This window comes from Mus caroli, chromosome 15 (assembly GCF_900094665.2).
Source record: "Mus caroli chromosome 15, CAROLI_EIJ_v1.1, whole genome shotgun sequence".
Lineage (NCBI taxonomy): Eukaryota > Metazoa > Chordata > Mammalia > Rodentia > Muridae > Mus > Mus caroli.
Genome location: NC_034584.1, coordinates 78922373 through 78943973, shown reverse-complemented (window position 1 = coordinate 78943973; position 21601 = coordinate 78922373). Strand labels below are relative to the sequence as shown.

The 21601-nt window shown below is 46.8% G+C and overlaps 1 protein-coding gene across 3 annotated transcripts; it reads right to left on the bottom strand.

Annotated features, from left to right (window-relative positions):
- Window positions 1–14: 14 nt before the first annotated feature.
- On the bottom strand, window positions 15–19692 carry Nup50 (nucleoporin 50). Of its 3 annotated transcripts, XM_021183114.2 has the most exons (9): window positions 19431–19667; window positions 18214–18346; window positions 15664–15742; window positions 13658–13741; window positions 9350–9533; window positions 7539–8198; window positions 5413–5494; window positions 4512–4630; window positions 15–3324 (listed from the first exon to the last, which is right to left on the bottom strand). In XM_021183114.2, the coding sequence occupies exons 3-9, from the start codon at window positions 15730–15732 to the stop codon at window positions 3122–3124; spliced, it is 1401 nt and encodes a 466-aa protein (XP_021038773.1). In that variant the 5' UTR covers window positions 15733–15742; window positions 18214–18346; window positions 19431–19667; the 3' UTR covers window positions 15–3121. The 3 variants fall into 3 exon arrangements, with proteins under 3 accessions (XP_021038773.1, XP_021038772.1, XP_021038775.1); XM_021183113.2 differs by lacking the exon at window positions 18214–18346 and having other exon boundaries at window positions 19431–19692; XM_021183116.2 differs by lacking the exons at window positions 18214–18346; window positions 19431–19667 and adding an exon at window positions 18880–19234.
- Window positions 19693–21601: the final 1909 nt, after the last annotated feature.

Genomic DNA, 21601 nt, shown 5'->3' with positions numbered 1-21601 from the left:
ACAGTACCCAACGCTGGTTTTTCAACTTTCCATTTATTCACATTTCATGGATTGTTACACTTCCTTAAAGGCTCATTCAAAAGCTAACACACACTGAGGTTACACTGCCTGACAATTCAAGTATTTGAGCTGTAGAAAACAAGTTCCCGTTCCGAGTAGAAAGCGGATCATTCCATGTGCTGGCTACGAAGTCTGACGTCACTTTTACAAATCTGTGTTAAAGGACAGTCCTCAGTCTTGTGATTGCTTCAGGAGAACACTCAGTAGCCATCTACAGAGCAAGAACTCCCAACCTCACCTACAAGTGACTGAACAGGTCATTTCCTTGAAATCACACTCCAGTGGTCTAAGTGGGTACTCTGCAGCCTCAAGGGGCCGTTTCTCATCTTCAGAGATAGTAACATAATGAACAAACTGGCAAGAACAGACTTCGTAATGTTCAAAAGGTAGGGAAAAGGGCTTTCCCTGACAGCAAGGAGAATTCCCCTCTATGCCATAGGAGGTATTTTTTTTGTTGTTGTTGGTTGGTTTTGGTTTTTGGCACACAGCATGTAAAAAAACAGGATTCAGAACTGAAATGGTAAAACAGAGCATCAGCCCACCAACAGTCAGACCTGTCACTGACACAGCCACAGCCACAGCCACAGCCTGTACGGTGTGGCTCTCTGAGGAGGACATGGCAGGGCTGGGAATGTGTCAAAGTGTGAGCTACAGTGTGGGAAGGCCCAGGCTTAGCATCTGCTAGATGCACCCTGACCACAGAGAACACACACTACCTTCAGGCAAATATAAGACACAACTTGAGATTTTCAAACTGGAGATACACACCTCAGTTCACATTAAACAGACAAGAGGCAAGTTTCTAACACGTTAAACCATAAATGAAGTTTAAGCCATGGGTTGGAACCAGCTACAAACACAGTGGAGGAAGAACAGAGCGCCCTCCGGAGGCCTCCCTGTGACACTCAGACTTCATACTCAGGTCAGATGCAATGAGCTAGCTCCTAAGCATAAAGACAAGACACCGAGTTACAGTCACACCCCACACATCTCCCCTGTAATTCTCGTTTCCAAAAGTGATAGTCTTTAACAGCAAATTGCTGGGAATGTTAGAAAAAAAGCAAGCCACCCTCACTAATTTACAACTGAAATCGGCCGGGGCGCTCTAGAAGGCAGTCCAGTCACGACCTTTTTTGCTTTTATTCTTTTGGTAAATATTCAAGGCATGGGCAGATGCTCACAGAGCACTGCCACCAAGAAGAGACAAGTTCCTGAAAGTGCCTGTGAGTCTGACACGTGTCAGCCCCACAGGCACGTGGCTACACAGTACTGTTCTGAAATGCACACCCCTCGTTTCATCTTTGGAAAGCTGGGAAGCCCAATGTGAAGAGGCCAGGGCCAGGGACAACAGAAGCAGCAACCTGCTTGCTAGGAACCAATTCTCCATGCTAAAAGGCAAAACAAAACAAAACCTAACCAAACTGCACAGCATCTCCTTAGGTCCACAGCCAAGAAGCACAAACATGCATCTGCAGATACGTGCCAAAATGCACAGAGCACTGTCACCCCACCTCAAGAACATCTCTGGGCTCAGGAGGCAGAGGCAGGTGGATCTGAGTTCAAGGCTAGCCAGGGTTACATAGTGAGACTAAGACCCATGTGAAAATAAAAGTTAACCAGGCTTCATCCCACCTGGCACTGCGGCTTTAAGAAAGCAACTGTGCCATCCAGCTTTTGTGACTGCCCAGGTTGGAACCTGAACACACAAGTGTGCGCCCCTGGGTACTGACCCTGAGCCTTCAGACAAGATCTGGTCCTAGTGTCAAATGGTTTTATGAGAAATCCAAGTGGACCTTTAGACAGTCAAACTTTTTATTCTATTTGATTTTATTGGGGGGGGGGAGGTGTCTTACAATAGCTCAAGCTGCTGTGAACTCGAATGATCTTCCTGCCTCAGCTTTTCCAGCACCGGGATTAGGCAGGAACCATGACCAGCTCGTCATCAAATCTTGCATTTAACTCATGTCTGGTCTTCAGAGAATACTAGTATTAGCAACCTCACCGCTCTGAGGTAACATGACCAGCGTGTAGAACCATGGCTCTCTTCCAAATGGACATACTCAATAATACCTCATCCTTAAAAAAGTAAAGATAAAAATGGGTTTTTCAGACGCCAAATAATATGCTGCTGTCTGAAGCTACGGGCCAAATGAGCCGTCTTCCGCTCCCATACTCTTGCTTCTCATGAGCACATGGCTCGTGAGAGAACTCCATTCAGACGGTGCCCACCAGGGCTCAGCAGGGCACAAATGGCCATGAGCACACAACCCTTTTTAGCACGATTTCACTTTTTTCTTTTAAAATAAAGGCTTGTTTGTGGTATAGAAATGATATAAAAACACTACCAAATTTGTGCTTTTAATAAAATCCATTATTCCTGACAGCCCCCGTCCATGCTAACTAGGGAGGAAAGCTAGTAAGAGCACCTCATGAATAAACTCCAGACCCAGGCTGTCCACTGCCAGCTCCCCACCAGCCACCACTCATGGCCTTGCCCATGGAAAGGCGGTTCCTGGTTCAGTCAAGCAGCTCCAGGTCAAAGGCCAGCACCAGCCGAGACAGGCTGACGACAGATTCCCAGTACCCAGTCAGCTCAGAAGGAATGGGCAAGCGCGGTCGGTCACAGTGTGGCGGTGTGCTGTCTGGCAGGAGTGCTAGTCATGGTCAGACAAGCCCACAGGAAGGAAACAGGTGGGTGTCTTCGGGAACACTGGGTCTCCTGGGGAAGGCAGAGAGCGGCACCCACGGGAGGGAGCCTTTGGAGAGCTAACTGGTACCCTGATTATAGTCCATTAAGAATCACTTAGGTTAGTTTACTCAATGAATCAACATTAAAAAAACATCTTCCCACACTTTTCACTCCAATGTATTTTGCTTAGTTCTTAGGAAGGGAGAAGAGCTTCGACACACTGAAAGGATTTATTGGCCTTAATCTTCCTCACAAAAGTTCAAGTTACCTAGAAGTTCTCAGAATGTCACAGTAGAAGAGGAAAGAATGTGACTAAGTTAGGGACAGAGGGGAAGCAGCAACGTGGCAACATGCCTTGGTCAGCCTCAGTGCTCAGGCATCCTTTTTCTCCAGTAAAATCTTGTGCAATTCATCGGCATCCTCGCTCGTCTTCACCCGGATCAGCATGGTGACTGGAAGAGTGGGCTGCTTCTCATCGAGTGGGGGGTTGGGGACACAGACGATAAGGACGTTGTTTTTTCCTGTCCGGGTGCACGGCATGTTGGGGGGAATCAGAACATTCAGCAGTATGTTGCCTTTGAGTAAACAAAGGGAAATATTCATCAAAACACATAAAAATAAATATATAAACTATATATCAAAGCTGTAGCATTCCATAAGAGGCTAGGAGTCAATCCTGAAGCGACTTCTTACTGTGCTAAAGGTACCGCCATAAAGGCCTTCCGCTCTTGTGTTTGGGAGTGTGGAAGACTGAGGGGAGCAGGGGCTTGACAGGCACCAATGGAGGGGTGCTTCCTTCCTCCCTTCTCCACACACTCCAGCTTCAGGCGCTTACAACCTCAGAACTGCATGCAAAGAGGACTTGCTGGTACTGGTACCGTTTGGACCCAAATCCTCACCATTTCATGGGACTTAAGGATGAAGGGCCAGCAAAGAAACAAGAGGTTCTCCCCAGCGGTGCTCCCAGGCTAGAGTGACATTACAATGATACTGTCATAGCTAGCTGGCCGGAGTATCTTGGTGTTGCCTGACAGAGCCTCACACTGCTGACCACGTTACAGACTCACTGCAGTCAGAGCTGCTCTTTTACTGGACTGTTCTAAGGGCCTGACAGCTGGGGTGGGTCCTCTGGCTCTATGGAAAGCACTCCCTAAGGCTGGGGAGCTAGCCTCATTGCTCAGCATGCAAGCACAAGGACCTGACTTCAGGTCCTCAGAACCCATCTAAGAAGCTGGAGACAGCTGCCCAATCCTATGATCCCAGCCCAGAGAGGTGGGAAAGGATGGGGATGGGGGCTGTGGCACCAACGGCTGGATCCTCAACCTCGCTGGCCAGACTGGCAAGCTCATCAGTGAGCTTCAGGTTACAGAGACCACATTCCAAAATAAAGGTAGAGAGCGGCTGAGAAATGGGACCCGACATTCTTGGGCCTCCACATACCAGCCCTCCCCTCCACAGACCCCTTTAAACCGAGACCTGTGTACTTCTTCTCTGTGCTCAGTAAGCACATGGGTGTATGCATGCAACGCTCCACCACACTCCACCACAGGAAACCAAGCTTTAACAACACACCTACATCATGTTCCCAATACTCAAAAACCACGTCCATAGTAGTAATCAGAAGATGAATCTCATGATCGCTCATAAAACAAACAAACAAACAAACCAACCAACCAACCCCTATTACTGAGCTTCAAAACACAAGGAACTGCAGGGTCAGGACAGGGCTCTCCACAGGGCACTGTGATGGCTCTGCACCCACCGAGGTTGGTGTCTGCCCGCACCAAGAGCTGGGTCTTCTGCGTTGCTGTGGGTTTTAAATGCAGGGTCCCCACACCCTTCTCTTTAAATTCGTTGTCTTTCTTGTAAAATAGTTTACATCTGTGGGGAAACAACAGACATGATCAGGCATTCAACAAGTCAGTTTGCTAACAACCACAACTGCAGTGGGTAAAGAGAGGATAAGCCTTCTTTACTGGATTGATGGCATCCAGGTAAAACCAAACAAAACAGTAAGGTAATCTAGTTAGATATTGTAGAATTTACCTTCCCACCCCCACCTTTCTTTGTAGTGCAGGACAATGCTAGGCAAGTACTTTGCTAGTGAGCAACAATCACAGTTCCCTACAAACCCTCTGTAATACCTGTGACCATCTTTCCTCAGTCAGGCAACATCTCACCTGACCCACTTCCACTGCCTGCTCTCATGTGCCCTGTGACCCAGGCTCTCTACGATGGCACAGAACCAGGAACTTCTCTGCATCTCTCCCACCCTGCTGTACCCATTACTTTTTATTTTTTTTCAAATTCCCTTTAGGCCTTCAGTTTTCATCCCCTAAGACCCAGAGATAAATCTGGACTAGGGTGTAACTATGGATAAAGTAGCATGTTGTTCTCCAAGCCTGTGCATTACATGCAGACCTTTAGATTATTAGGAAAATCCTGCAAGCACTCAGGAAGTGGAGGCAGGTGAGTCTGTGAGTTCAAGGCCAGTCTGATCTGCAGAGTTCCAGGACAACTATGACTACACAGAGAAAACCTGTCTTGAAAAACCAAAACCAACCAGCCAATCAACCAACCAAGTAGGCCAATCATTCTTGCTGTTGCAGTTGTTCAGTCTGCTTGGCTGAGCAAGGCCTGCAGGACCCCACAACCCCACTCACTTTTTGGAGTAGAAAGCATCCTCTTCCTTTACTTCGGTCACCACTACCTTGGGTGGCTCGTCATTCTCTTCTTCTTCACCATCTGGCATAGAAACAACTCAGAGTCAGAAGACACTCGCTCCCATCATCCTAAACACCAGCGTGGAACACCCCCTGTAAGCTAGAAACGGCGACTGTGAGCACCTTACTGTGTTAGGGGAAGAGGTGCCAGCTGGATTTATTTTGTGAAACTTTAAATTTAGTGTGCAAGTATGTGTGCACACACACGTGTACTGTGTGGAGGTCAGAGGACAACTTGTGGGATTTGGTTCTTTCCTTCTACCATGTGGGTTCCCAGCAACAAACTCAGTTGTTAGGCCTGGTGGCAAGCATCTCTACTTGCTGAGCCATCTTGCCACACTTAATAATGGCAACATTTTTCTCTATTCTAAAGTAACTTCTAACTTGTCCAAAGCCCAAGAATGAAAGGCATCCTTGTTTATGACATTCACCAAAACATACTAAGTACAAAATTATACATACTCAGGTTGCACAGAGGAAAAGGGCACCCAATACATCCCTGACAAAATGTTCTTGTGTCCAGAGCACATTGTGCCCGGGATAACCAGCAATGGCCAAAAGAGCAAAAATAATCTTTTTAAAGGTCAAACTGGTCAGAGACACTGCTCCAAGAGTTGTCTGAACTGTCCGAGCGCCCAAGGATCTGGTAGTGAGGACTTGCCTCACTGAGAGGGCAGGAAAGGCACAGGAGAGCCTCACCACAGCGAGGGGCAGAGACAAAGGCTAACATACAAGCAGGAAGGATTTTCTCCAAGAGAAAACTACAGTTGTGTAAACCTGCCAGACTTGAACCAAAAACCCAAACTAAGAGCTGGGTGTGGTGGCGCACGCCTTTAATCCCAGCACTTGAGAGGCAGAGGCAGGCAGATCTCTAGGACAGCATGGTCTACAGATCTAGTACCAGGTCAACCAGAGCTACACAGAGAAACCCTGACTGACCGAAGGTCCAGCATGAGGTCCTAGGATCTCTTAACTGAGGATTACTTAACTGAGGCACCCAGGACTGAAGAAGGAGATCCAGGAAGGCCAGACACCTGCTGTTTGAACAAGTTCCACTTTCTGCTGTTAAGGTGTGGTAACTAACCACAAGATGGTAACAGGGTCTGATAGTGCAGGCTGCAGGACTGGGGCATGATATAAGGATACACTCTCCTCTTATTTGGAGGCAGAGGAGAAATGAAAGGGCCCCTATTGGACCCTGGTGGTTGAAGAGTTCAGACAGAAGAGCAGTGGAACTTGGGAGTTCAAGGACAGCCTGGTCTACACAGCAAGTTCTAGGACAGCCAGAGCTACAGAGAAAAGTAAAAACAACCTGTCCTTCAGAGTAGAAATCTAATCCTTCAGCACCACTAGCTGCAGCGCAAGCATGCAATTGCCCAGGCATGGCTAGGGGTCACTACACTGGACAGCATATGTGCTGAGCACACACATCATTTTAGAGAGTTATACTGGATAGAACTGGTCCTCAAATGTTATAGAACACATGAGCACTGTGGTACCAATAGCTCAAACAGAAACTCTGTAAGTGTGCCTGCTGCCGAGACCTGCCACACTGACGGGTACAAGGAAGCTGAGTGACCCACAACAGCAGGGCCTTCCTCTGGGGATGAGTGAGCCTTTATGTCAGGTCTGGCCTCAACATTAATGGTAAAGCGGCTCATTTACAGTCAAATTCCTAACTACAGCCAAATTCAATGGACACTCTTGGGGAGCTCTGTCAGTAAGATTTGATTTTCAAAAAGATTTTAATTTACTTCTTCCATATGCAACATCACGTGCCCAGTGCTTTTCCTCTACACCAGCTGTCTTTAACAGACCTTCCCTGTGCATCTAGAGATCCATCTCGTGCAGACAGAGGCTGCGTTGCTGCTGCACACCATGCCAGTTCTCTCCCACAGAACCACACCTCCACCTCATTCGGCACTTGTGACCTTTAACACCTCTAAAATGGGTCTTGCTCTATTTTACGGAGAAGAACTAAGGCACCGTGACACACACAGGGCAGGGAGCACCTGAGGCGTTCTTATTAGCCCTGTGCAGATGTGAAACCGAGGCTTTGTACTGACCTCTGCACTCGCTGCTGCTGCCTCCTGCCTGACTCTCAGATGCTTTAGCAGAGAATGGCGAAGAGGCTGCTTTACTCTGGGCAGCATCTTTACCAAATAAACTAGAGTTTCCAGCAGAGAATGAAAACCCAGTTAGGGAGCCAGAACTTAACGAGCCCAAAACTGAGCTCTCAATTTTCTTGCCGAAATTAAACGAGGCACTTGTTGCTCCTTGTGTGGCGTCCGATTTCTTTTCTGCTGTAAGCTCCACCTTTTCAGGTGTGTCCTCCGCTTTGTTGCCGTGAAATGAAAATGGTGAATCTTGCTGTAGTTTTGTTGAACCAAAAAGGGAAGGAGGCTCCATTCCAACAGTCGCCCTGTCTGTCTGGCTCTCAGAACTGTTGCCACCTCCATTCTCAAGCTGCTTCTCGATCGTCGCCAAGTATCTCTCATAGTCTTTAAAAATGGGAGTCAGGTCACAAAGCGGGTTTGTGTTCACGTGCTTCACTATCCAATCCCGGACGGAGCAGTTCAAGCCAGCCAGCTGCTTGTGATAGGCATTGCCAGTGCAGGCCGTACTGGAAGCAGGGCCGGAGGAGGGCGGCTGATTGCTGCTATTGCATTTGGGACTTGAAATCTTTTTATCCACCAAGGTAGTAGGGCCATTCACAGCAAAAGAACCTGTAAGAAGTTAATGAGCAAGCACTTTAAAAGCTGGTTTGATTAAACCATACAAGGGTTGATTTGTTTTGGTTTTTAACCTGTCTCTAAGGGTCTTGCTATGTAGTCCCAGCTGAGCTGGAGCCTGCCATTCTACTTGGGCGTTCTAAGCTGACAGCAGGTGTGTGCCACCAGGCTCAGCTACAGCTAGGTCTTTGGTCTGCTACCATCATGCCCTGCTTTTCCTGTTACCAAGCTTGTGTTCAGGCACTCATGCTGAGGAACTGATAACTAGCAAATGGTTACCAAGGCACTTAGTAGACTCTGCTTCCTAAGGACTAAACTCAACAGGGCAGTGGGTGGTGCACGAGGCTATCTGACACGGGAAGCCAGAATCAAGAGGATCAGAAGTTCAAAGCCGTCCTCCCTCTACAAAACTAGAGGCCAGCTTGAACTCCTGCCGCTAGGCTACATGAGAGCTATCTCAGACCAACAACCACCATACAACACACACTTTGAGAATAGCAAAACACAATAGAGCCAATCACGGTCGTTTCTAGGATTCAGCCCAGAATCCTGTTCTCTATGTGAGTCCCAAAAGCTCCCGACTAATTCACCCACAACAGGTCAGGTGTTTAGTATTTCCTGCTCAAATTTAGATCAGGGAAACTGTGATCAAAGACAGCATCACCCAGTTTCCAATGGCCATTGTGGTGGGAGGTGCACTAAAGGCCCTTGGTGTGCATGAACCAGGAAGTTAAACTCTGAGTCTACAAAGTGCTTCCTTGCTGAGAGTCAATTCCAGGGTCTGGGGGTTATGAACTTGACACTGAAGTCACATAGCTGTCAGCTGGCAGAGCTGAGAATACAATTGCTGTGTCAGGTACAGAGGTGTGCTCTGCTGACCATCTTGCTCCATGCACCTCCCCAGTCCCGTCCTTTAATGGTCCATCCAAAGGACACAGCCCTAGAACCATCTCTCCAGCTGGGTCTGGTAGCACACACCTACAATCCCAGTCAGTCAGTCTTCAGAAGGCTGCAAGAGGAGGATTGAGTTCAAGGTCATCCTGAGCTATCCTGAAAGACCCTGTCGAAGACAGACAATTGGGTAGCAAAGTTCTCTCTCTTTCAGCATCAATTTCAGAGCGGGCTGGAGAGGGAGGGCTACTCACCAAAGGCTGCCTTGGGCTCTGCTGCTGTCTTTACACTGGAGAAGGGTGTGGCAGTGTCTGTGCTGTTTCCATTTGTCAGTCCTTCCAGAGGCTTTCCTCCAGAGCCACCAAATCCAGAAAACCCTCCTCCTCCAGAAGGCACAACCAAACCTTTGAAACCTTTAAAGGCTCCTCCGCTCTCAGACTGAAACACAAAGAAAGCACAATTTAGGCAAGCAGACCACCTGTCCCCAAGTAAACATGACCTCAGACAGCAGTGCTGCGTGGCTGACACTGTCAGGGGAGAAGCTACTAGCACATAGCACAGCCCAGGCAGGAGAGGAAAAGATGATGCCTCTAAGAACAGCTGTGTCACAGCTGCCTTCCTGAAACAGCCAGGAAAGATGGTACCAAAACAAATAGAGCAAATTCATGTACCTACTCCCGAACTTCAGAACAACTGAAAATATTCCCAACACAACCAAAGTGCATGTGCTAACCAAAGCGCATGTGCTTTTCCAAAGGACATTTGCCTTAAGAAGCTTCCGAAACATGACATTAGGTTAATTTAAACTATTGAGCTGAGCATGGTGGATCAAGCCTTCATCCCAGCAATGAAAAAAATTGGGAGGCAAGCAGATCCCTAAGTGCCAGGCCAGCCTGATCTATAATGTGAATGCTAGGACAGAGAAATCCTGTTTCAAGACAAAAAGAAAGTACAGTTTACCTAACTGAAGCATTTTGGGGTTTTCAAGCTGTTCTTGGCCTACTGAAGTCCGAGGAGACCATGCTGCGTATTCCAGCCATTCTATCGGTAAGCAGCCCAGTGCAGTCTGCTCTCCTGTTACTTGCTGCTCCCTTACCCTGTCTCTAGCAAGCTCTTCCCTTGGCTAGTCTATGCTGTCAGCAGAGGCGCTGTGAACCACTCCTATGCCCTAGGAGAGTCAGGAGTAGTGTGGAGAGAGCTCTCTGCCGACTGTTTCACTTTTCTGAGGGAGGAGACGTTCAGTGGGTAGGAGTGCTTGCTGTGCACACATGAGGACCCGAGTCAGAACCCCTAGGTTCAAGGAGACCCTGTCTGGAGGCAATAAGGTGCACAGAACAGGACATCAACTGCTATCCTCTGGCCTCCATGCAGTGCAGGAGCATGCATACACAGACACACCCTAAAAGTTTAACTTGTCATCTTTTGAGGCAGTGGTTAGGCTGATAGCACTCCACCATTTCACCAGAATGCAACCTGTTCCTATGGAAACAGCTAAACAGGAAAACCCAACCACGCCTACTTAGTTTTAATGTTTACAGCTATGGATTCAGCTCAGTGGATAAAGTGCTTACCCTGCAAGCAGGAGGACTGAAATCTCGATCAAGGGACTCTAGGTTTACCAAGAGTCCCAGACTCAATAAATAATGTGAACAGAGATCAAGGAAGACACAGGATGTCAGCTGCAGACCTTTATACACACACATACGCGTGCCCATCATATATATGTCCACACATTCAAGCAAATACTTGTGCGCATTCACACACATGCACACACACACAATATGTAATTCTTTTCGTAACATAAACTTTAGGGGAAACATGCATACTGATTAGAGCACTCATGGAGTAAAAAGTCTGTATTAAAGGCTGGCAGGCACACACATGACAATTCTACAATACATATGTGTACTTTTTCTTTTTATAGCTGGTGTACCAACTATACCAACTCCAAACTAGAGTTCCCAAATAAATGAACTATAATTAATCAATCAATCTCATCTCTCTCTCTCTCTCACACACACACACACACACACACACACACACACACACACACACACACAGAGCTAGTCCCTCTTCCATTTCCTACGTAGCTCATGTCCTTGTAGGCTTTTGTACTTTTGACAATCTGAACAAGCTAGAGTCATCTGGAAAGAGGAACCTAGATTAAGAAAATGCCTCCTGTAGGCAAGTCTGTAGTTTATGTTCTTGATTAATGATCCATGCGGGAGGACCCCAGCAGGTACCTTAGTGGTGTAGTAAGGCATGCAGAGGGAGCCGTGAGGATCATGAGAGTAAGATGCCTCTGCTTCAGTTCCTGCCAGAGTTCCTGCCCTTTCTCCCTCCATGATGGGACAACTATAAGCTGAAATAAACCCCCTCATAAGGTACCTTTATCTCAGGGTGCAGCAACAGATACCCCAACTAAAACATACCAGTTAGCCTTAATATTACAGCTTTTTAAAAAAAGTTTTAATCACACCTACAGATTTTCAAATGTTTACTGACCACTGGTATTTTTTATAGTATTAAAACAAAGAGGAATGGGGCAGGAGAAATGGCTCGGCAGTTAAGAACAAATACCGACTGCTCTTCCAGAGGTCCTGAGTTCAAGTCCCAGCAACCAAATGGCAGCTCAAGCCATCTGTAATGGGATCTGATGCACACTTCTGGTGTGTCTGAAGACAGCTACAGTGTACTCATATAAAATAAAATTAATCTTTAAAAAAAATGAGGAATGAAAAATCTTTCTTTTTTCGAGACAGGGTTTCTCTGTGTAGCCCTGGCTGTCCTAGAACTCACTCTGTAGACCAGGCTGTCGTAGAACTCAGAAATCCACCTGCCTCTGCCTCCAGAGTGCTGGGATTAAAGGCGTGCGCCACCACTGCCCAGTGGAATAAAAAAATCTTAAATAAAACACCTTTCATTCTGATGCTTCTGCTTATCTGACACTATCAGTCATCACAGGCTGGCTTCCCACTTGCTATGTGGTTCATGACATTGAACTTCTGAGCCTTCTGCCTCCACCTCCTCAACTCTGGGTTTACGAGCACATGCTACTATACCCAGAGAGATTCTAGTCACACACTCTGCCAGCTAAGCAACAAGCTCCCCGCCCCTCAATATGATTTTCTGAACCATCAAAATCTAAAATCTAAGAACCGGGGCTGGGGAGCAGTAAGAGGTTAAGAGCACAGAGGACCTAAGCGAGATTCCCACCAGTCCTCGCAGTGGCTCCCACCTGCCTGCAACTGAGCCTGCAGCTCTGACACCCTCTCTTCTGGCTTCTGTGGGCAGGCATACGCCCACACAAGTACAAATTAAACCTTAAAAAGAAAGTAAAACAGGCAAGTGGATAGGCAAGTTCAAGCCCTATGGAGTGAGTTCCAGGACAGCCAGGACTACACAAGGAAACCCTGCCTTGACCCATGCATGCCCTTAAAGAAGTGTAGCAAAGCGTTATGTCCAAATAGATGGATGGTTTGCACAGTTTGACAGTTTTCCAGTGGTAACCACCTTTAATCCCAGCACTTGGGGGGCAGAGGCAAGCGAATCTCTGAGTTCGAGGCCAGCCTGTATCACACCTAGTGAGTTTAAGATAGCTAGAACTACATAGTGAGACCCTTGTCTCAAGACAAAAACTAAAAACATACCAGATGACTTACAGACAAGCTCTGAAACTGTATAGAGCTCTTTGGGGCCTTCTGATTCTGTACTGGATTTAAAAGTTATGTAGTATTTATTGCTACTTTAGAAACTGCTGACAGTAAATTATCTAGCTAAATTTTAGGGTGAATTTGACACATCCATTTTCCCCCTCAGATACAGTCTCACTATGTAGACCACGCTGGTCTTGAACTCTGATCCTCCAGCCTCTGCCTCCCAGTACATGTGCCACTATGCTTGGACTGACATATTCATATTATTCCTATTGCCTAGCTCTATTTTCCTACAGTATTTGAGAAAAGCCCATTTCTTCATTTAGGCAGATGGTATGATATTTAGCTTTTCTAACATTTTGAATAAAACTCAATGTGAACTTCCCAGGCCAAGGGCACCTGCTTCTCCCCTTCCACTTACCCAAGTTTTAGCTCAAGCGGTACCCCAGGCCCACCTAATGTTTTGACCTTGCAACATTGAGTGCTGTCAACCACAAACTTCACCCAAACACCACAGAACTAAGTCAGCCTCCCCATCACACATGACATCTTATGTTTTAAATAAGTTTACAATTTTGTGCTGGGCTATGCTATCTTGGGCCACATATAGCCTACTGGCTAGATCTGATAGTCACTGGCTGTCACTTACTGAACAGTCAGATCCCCTCCTGTCACAGCCTGTCTTGGCTTCTCAGTCCTCACCATGAGCGCACATCACATGGCTCTTCTCATCTACCCCCACAGCTTTAACCCCATGTTACACTGCAGATTCCCAGATCTGCGCCTGTTCTTGCCTATGCTCATTTCCGTTCCGTCTTCTATGTGCATGAGGAGAGCTTTGCTGTATACATACTCTGGGAATGGGCACCACATAAGGAAGACATCAAAGCTGCAGGAAGCACTCACTTCAAATCCAACGTTTCTGCGCTTTGCCTTCTTTACGGCTCTGTTCTTCATGACTTCCTCACTGGCCACTGAGAATGTTCCCATCTGCAAGAACAGACAAGTGAAGACAGCAGAAAGGTAAGGCCACAGCGAGAGTAAAGCTCAGCACAAACACTTATCTGGTATTTCATCTTAAGAGTTGACGTAACACATCCAGAAACACCTCACATATATTATCTACAGGTTGCTGTAGATTCCAATTCTAGTCAGGTAAGTCACAAATTTTTCAGGATCTACAAATCCAGCCTCCAAATTCCAACTCAGAGATAGGAATATGTGATTCTGAAATGATGAAGACCACTAAATCTTGGTACCAAAAAATACTCATGGCTGGCTTCCTCAACATCTTAGAGACAGTCTCTGAAACCAAGCATCTTACTACCAGTTTTCAAAAAATGAAGTTGCTATAGACAGCATCTACATCTTTCTTTTGTAGAACAGGATCCTGTACATTCATGAGTCCTACCATTGAGCCACAGTCTTCGCTCACTGTTCTGAAAAGCAGACCTGCTCACCTTGCCCACTGTCCAAAAGGCCAGATCACTAGGCCACACATGCCCCTTGTCACCCCGTGCTCTTCCACGGTGTGCTGAGTGTGCAAATCATAATCACCATCTGCTGAAGGCTTACGGTTTCACTTCATCTATTCCCTCACCTATGGGGCTAGAACTAAGTAACTGTACAAAAGCCTCATTCAGCCAGGTGTGCCATCTCCCATCACAGCCCCTTACACAGGAAGCTGAGGCAGCTGGATTATAAAGTGGGACTATCTCAAAAAACAAAACTAAATGCCTCCCATCTACAGGTGTTTTCGATCATGTTAGCATTAAAAGGATTCTCATCCCCAGAACAAGGACCAGCAGGCGACACTTGCACATTTAATGTACCTAATTTCCATAGCTGTCTCAGTAGAACCTGTGGAGCTCTTTCTCTCCTGGACACTTTAGTGTCAAAGCAAACCACTATAGTCTGGATTTTACTCCACTCCAGGACTGTGCTTAAGACCAAGGCAGAAAAAAAAAATCTGTAACTAAAGATTGAGTTAAAAGACCAAGTCAGGGGATGGCTCCATGGTTAAGAGCACTGACTGCTCTTCCGAAGGTCCTGAGTTCAAATCCCAGCAACCACATGGTGGCTCACAACCATCTGTAATGAGATCTGATGCCCTCTTCTAGTGCATCTGAAGACAGCTACAGTGTACTTAGATATAATAATAAATAAATCTTAAAAAAAAAAAAAGAAAAGAAAACAAAAGACCAAGTCAGCTACAGTTTCTGTAAAAATAATACCACATCAGTGGTTTGGTTTCCCCAAACATATCAGCGTCTATCAGTACCAAAAAGGAAGACACCAGCCTGCAGATACAGCTGCAGAGCACTACTCCTTGCCGCCTTCGTCCCTTCCCTGTGTGCTTCAGAGCTGGAGTTAGCTTTGCTATGGCTCTGCCTAGTGGACTGGCCTAGGACTATCAACCTGTTCAAGAGACCTAGATATGCAAAGTTTTCCTCACAGAAGACAACTTTACTTTTTGCTGGCAAAAAACTACACTGATGTAAATTCTATGAAATCAGTGCAATTGCTGGGCAGAGATTTAGCATCAGAACAGCTAACAGTGGGGCATGAGAAACACTGGAGTAAGGGACCGTAGAGAGCTGACCCAGGTGAGAACTGCAGCTGGGAGCTCCTGTAACCTGCCTCCTAGTCATGACTAGACCACTGGAAACACAGCAGAGGATGCTGTGTGTGACTCTTGCTTCTACAGACTAATGACAAATGCACACTAACAGAACAGCATGCTCACACACAAAGAACACATTGCTACCGCAAACACCCACAGCTCACCAGGAACCAACACCTCTCCTGCTGTGTTTTCTTGAAGGTTTTTAAGTTCTAGCATATTCTTCACCAAGAAAAGTAACATGAGCTTAGACACAGACAGCAAGAGGCCAAAGGGAGCGGCTCTGTACCTCTTCAACTTCGTCTTCCTCATCCCAGTTCCTGTCAGTCAACTCCTTCTCCGCAACTCTCTTCGCCATTTTTGTGAACCTAGATTACAGGAAACAGAAATAAGATGTTTGCTTTTCTACACCAGAGAAACTGTTACAAATACATTGTTGTTGCAGTTTTTCACTTATTGTGTAATAAAACCACAAAATAGAGAAGTATAAGAAAAAGCAATTAACAGGTTTTAAGCAAATGAGACTTAGAGGGTTTGGCTCAAAGGGAAGAAAACACAGTAAGAAATTCAGGAAAATATGAAGTTCGGGGAAGTTAATTTTACTTTTTTAATTAAAAATTTTTATTACAAGTAATTAAAAAAATCCTAGTCCAGCATAAAATGTGGTGAGCATACCCCTGGTACTGATGGAAAAAAAGCACTTTAGTGAGAGCTTCACCGAGGCCATGAGCCTCCAGCATCAAATCCTCAACGCAGGGCTACAGAGCAGGCAAAGACACCTGAGGGACACCAGCACTCTCTCAACAGGAAGCCAACTCCATTCACAAAATTAAGACAAACATCTATATATTTTTTTCCACTCACCCCGCCAAACATCTATTGATCTTGCAAGAGCTATAGTATTTAAGTAGTATATTGTATGTAAAGTTCTTATGTTAATGCAAATATTCTTGCCATAAGCATTTTTTTTAAAGTATAGGATAGGGTTTATTCAGGGCATGGGGAGGGGAGTCGAGAGGGTAGTAGAGGCAGAGAAAGGCAGAGAGAGAGAGAGAGAGAGAGAGAGAGAGAGAGAGAGAGAGAGAGAGAGAGAGAGGAGTAGAGGCCAGCCATGAGCACATGGGGGGGGAAATGGGGGGGAGGTAATGGGGAGGAGGGGAAGGGAAAGAGCAAGAGACAGCAAGAGAGCCATGAACACTCTTAATATTTAAAATATAAAGATGATTCATACGTTTATTCTTGGGTAAGGATTTTAATAATGCCTGAGAAATACTTTTGCAACATGAATAGTTTTCTCAAGGCTACAATTAATAGAAATGGCTCCTAATTAACAATTAATTGCCTGAATTAAGCAAATTAATTGTGCAAAGCTAAGACATTACAAATTTAAAAATTTTGGTGCTATGGATGTGGTTGCAACTGATAATATAAAATGCTTCAAATATACAGCATCAAGGCTGGAGAGAGGACTTGACAGGTAAGAAAGTACGCTGCTCTTGTGAAGTTAGTGTTTGATTCCAAATACCCAACAGCAGCTCACAAGCACCTGTAACTCCACCTCTTGGGGTATCTAACTAACTTTTCTGGCTTCCACGGGTGAGCAAGCACAAATTAATAATAATAATAATAATAATGATAATAGCAGCAGCAGCAGTAGTAGTGGTAGTAACAAGAGCCAGGCAAGGTGGCATACACCTTTAACCCCAGGACTCAAGAGATAGAGGTAGGTGGATCTCTGTGAGTTTAAGGCCAGGCTAGTCTACAGAATAAGTTCTAGGACAGCCAGGGCTACACAGAGAAAACCTGTTTCCAGAAATAAAAATGCCTTGCCTTTTAGAAATAGCAATAACAGGGGGCTAGGGAGATAATAGCCCAGCAGTTAAGAGCACACCTTACTCTTGCAAAGGACCCACGTCAGTTCCAGCACCCACGTCAGGCAGCTCATATTCCTGTTGGGAGTTACAGCGGATCTAGTGCCCTCTACTGTCCTGCACAGGCACTGTATACACACACACACACACACACACACACAGAGTAAGAGAGAGAGACAGACAGGAGCTCGGAGGGTTTTGTTCTAAGCACTGTTTTGTCTCTTCAGAGCAGCTTTAGCAGCGAGGGTACTTGCCCAGGCTGGCAGTAGGTACTTCTTCCTGATATTTTCTCCATTCTTTTACCCTCAGCACAACATCCCACCAGAGTAGGCCTGGAACAGTCACTAGATGCAAACTTACCCTTCACTTAATGCTCTACAGCAGATTAGCAACTACAGAGTAAGTTTGAAATCATAAATTCCAAAGCCTTCCAATATCTGACGTGCAGGGCTCCAGCTTTCGAAACATCCCAACCTTTTACATTTTTCTCTTACAGGCACTTTTTCTGATTACAGAATGAATGATTTTAAAATTGAAGATTCTAAAATATACAGCATGAGTTTTAATAAATATCAATAACTGGGAATCCTCTCTTTTTAACTCCTCTCCCAAACCACTGCAAAATTAATCTTATCAGAAATAGCGTTCTTTACAGAACTGTTCACAGGTCTCTGGATCCCTAGGGAAATTTTTCTAATCATTACCTACCATCACCACCAGAGGGCAAAAGAGGTAAGCAGTGACCCTGCTAGATTTACTGTTTTAAGATGTGGACAAAAGGAATAATGGGAAACGCAAAAGGTACTAAGTGAAATTTTAACTGTCTAGCTCAGACGTGAAACTAAAGAGTACCTGACAGACTAAAACAAACGAATGCTGCCGCTGCCATTTCACACTTTACGCAGATGAGTCAGAGGCCAGGAATTCTAGTTTTGTTTCCTGATGACTCTAAAATGTCCCAAACCTACCTGGCTCATAGATCTGTTGTTGATTCAGTGGTCCAAGGCATTACTTATTTGAGAACATACAAGATGCTAGTGCTAGCTTCCAGGACAAGCTGAGAGAGCCTGGGCAAGTGGGTTTGGCGAATGATTCTTTTATCTGTGGGACAGAGGGACTGCTATGAAAACTAAGACGGCATAGCTTAGAAGAGTGCCTCAAACAGAGGAAGTGTCGTGTCAAAATAGTAACAAAAATAACCCCTATTTTTACTCCAAAACTCAAAAGCTGTAGCGGGAAAGGTAACTACTACTATAGGCTAAACTTTTAAAACACATTTCACCAACCCGGGTGATGGTAGAGGGAGGCTGAGGCAGGATGACAGTTTGAGGCCAGTCTAAGCCATAGGACAAGTTCAAGGCCAACATAGGTGATACATACTTTTTTTTTTTTTTTAAAGCACCAAATACCTACTTATTCCACATCCCATAGTTAAAACACAACCCTGCAAATTATCTGGAACAAGGCCTGGCACTTGAGACTTATCTGCCAGCTATTATTGTTGTTATTAAAGCTTTTCTGTTTTATTTTTCTTTTAAAGCAGTGGGGACAGGATCCAGGGTCTCGTACGTGCTAGGTAAGCCTTCTACCAATGTCTTACCGGGCAAATTTAATCCCTGTAATAAATGACTTACAGCAGCTGCCCAGAAGACTTTGCCAAATGTCTGCGTTTGTGGGTAAAATGGCTCCACGAAATGCTTTTAAGATATGAAGCTAGGAAGTTGCCGGGGGACGGGGGATTGGAGGGGTGTGTGTGTGAATTATTCACGACCGGGCCGCTTCGTGTGGTGTGCGCACACGCACAACTCTGCGGTCAAGAGATGACTTTCACAGGAAAACACCAGGAGCCGATCGAGGTCACTATAACGCCCCGGAAAAGCCCAAACCTCAGAAGTGGCCCTGGACGAACCCGGGTGACCAACGGCCTGGGAACTCGGTGAGGACACCGGGGGACCCAACAGCCGGGGAGACGACATGTAAGGGACGAAGGCCAGCCAGGGTTGGGCCAGGGCGGCCCTACCACCGCCGCCTACCTCCGCTGGGGCCGAGGCCCGCGCCCAGCCGAGCCCTCCACTTCCAGGCGGCTCGCCCGGCAGGCCCGGCCCGGTCCCGCTTCACAAACAGCCCGCCGCGTCGCCAAGGCGGCCGCCGCCCCGCCCTCCTGGCCTGCCCGGCCCTCACCTACCTTGACTGCCGCCGCCGATCACGCTGGAGTCTCGGCGCCGCGGCGAGCAGGGCCGAGGCGGCGGTCGCGGCCGCTGGGAGATTCCGGTGCGTCGAGCGCCTCCGGGGACTTCGTGATCAGCAGAACTCGGGAGCCGTGTGTCTCTGAGTCCGACACTGAGGACAAGAAGAGACATCCGCTCAGCCCGAAGCTGCTACAGAACGGTGAAGAGAGCGCCCGGGGCCGCCATCTTGTAACTCGACTGGACGCCTCCGAACCAATCGGAGGGAAAAGAGCGGGGGAGGGGGAGGAGGCAAGCAACGCCCGCATCCAGCTACTGCGCATGCGCGGCGGAGCCTCCGCCGCCGGCCCCTCCTCCTGCGGGCCGCTTGGGGTCGCGCGGCGCATGCGCAAGCCCGCCCTAAACAGTCGCCGGGAGGACCATCGGAACTCGCGCGTGCGCACAGGGAGCGCGGGCAGCAGGCCGGGAGCCAAAGCCACTGTCCAACGCGGGTTAAGCACGTTGGTCACGTGTCGACCGCCGTCCCCGTTTGAGGAGGTTCGCGCGCCAATCGCTGCCGAGACACTGGCGGGAGGCGTTGTGGTCAGTGACTTTGGAGGCTTCCGATGGTGTGGTGGGTGGCTGAGGAGGCTGGCCGTGGATCTGGAGGGAGCACGAGGCGGGTGCAACGTGATTCTCACGTGGACGAGCCTTCGGGAGGGTGGATCTCAGTCTGCAGCGACTTGGAAGCTTGTGGTGGCTCTTCCGGACATGGGGCTGGAGAGCCCTGCGGGACGGACTCTAAAGGTCACCTGCCCCAATTGCTGCTTTATGATAGATCCACAGATTTCCTCGTTGGGAGCTGTAAATTTGCCCCAAGCTGCACGACCACCTAGTGCCCACAGGAGACGAAATCCCCGGAGGGATTCAGCTGCGGAACGAACCGTATACGTCCTGGACCAGGACTCGTGTTTTGTGTGCTTTTAGCTGACTACAGCACTCTCAAGCGGTTCAGTTATTTAAGAAGGGGTTCCGGTTGGTCTAATTCTTCTGATTGAGTTTTAAAGAGAATGTGAACTAGAATGTCAGACCCATCCTTAACCATCTGGAAACGGGTCTCAGAGAAACTAGCATTTCTAGAGCAATAGTTCCAAACTTTTGAGAGAGGAAAAAGGGAGCCCCAAGGGGGAAGTCAAGTCCCTTATTTTCAGGGTGTTTCATCCATCGATCTACAAGAACTGCAAAAGGAGACTAGCTGGCACGGTGGTAGAGTACTTGGCTAGCATGAGGAAAGCCCTAAATTCAGTCCCTCCAGATCCAGCAGAGTGAAAGAGAAAAAGCCAGGTCGCATTTAATGCACACATTTGTTCTTGATTCAACTGACTGCTAATGAAGTGTCTTCTGAAAATTTGTGTTAAATACATGTAAGATATTTTTCTTGTCATTCTCTACACATTTCAACTATGTCATTAACGTCATATTTAGTGCTATAAGTACTCCAGAGATAATTTAAGTATCTGAAGTCAGTCAGGTCATGGGGATTTTCAACTAAAGTCACAGTTACTGGAAGGCTGAGGCAAGAGGATCAGCCCAGGCCCGCCAGAGTAACAAGAAGATCCTCATTAATATAGACCAGATCCACAATCACAGCTATTCAGACAGTTGAGGCAGGAGAATCAAAACTTTAAGGCCTATTCTGGGCCACAGATAAAATTCAAATCCATGTTGAGCGTGCCTGAGCAACTTAGACCCTCTCCCAAAAATAAATAAAAATACAAAAACGGCTGGGCATAGTGGTGCTCACTTTAATCCCAGTACTTCATTAAATCCCAGTACAGAGGCAGATCTCAGAATTCCAGGCTAGCTTGATCTTCATAGTTCCAAGATGGCCAGCCTCACATATTGAGACCCGCCTCAAAAGCAAACAAAAACACAACCACCAAAAAGCAACCAAATAAAGAAGAACCAGAAAGAGTTGGGGGTGTTCAGAGGTAAAGTATCTGCCTAGCGCCTGGGAGGCCCTAGTGCTACAAAAGAAAACCTAAGTAAACTGGAAATAGTAGTCCACACCTATAACTCCACCACTCAGTATTGAGGAACAAAAACCTGGCTGCAAGCCGAATTCATTGGAGTGAGACATCCATCCGTGTGAAACCTGCCCGGAATTCTTTGAGGTTATAGGCAGTTTGGG

Coding starts and splice junctions, on each gene's coding strand:
- Nup50 (XM_021183113.2), bottom strand. CDS start 15,732: ATGGCGAAGAGAGTTGCGGAGAAGGAGTTGACTGACAGGAACTGGGAT. Junction 8,199..9,349: donor AGAGCCCAAGGCAGCCTTTG/GTGAGTAGCCCT, acceptor AACTTCTTACAG/GTTCTTTTGCTGTGAATGGC. Junction 3,325..4,511: donor GCGGGCAGACACCAACCTCG/GTGGGTGCAGAG, acceptor GTTTACTCAAAG/GCAACATACTGCTGAATGTT.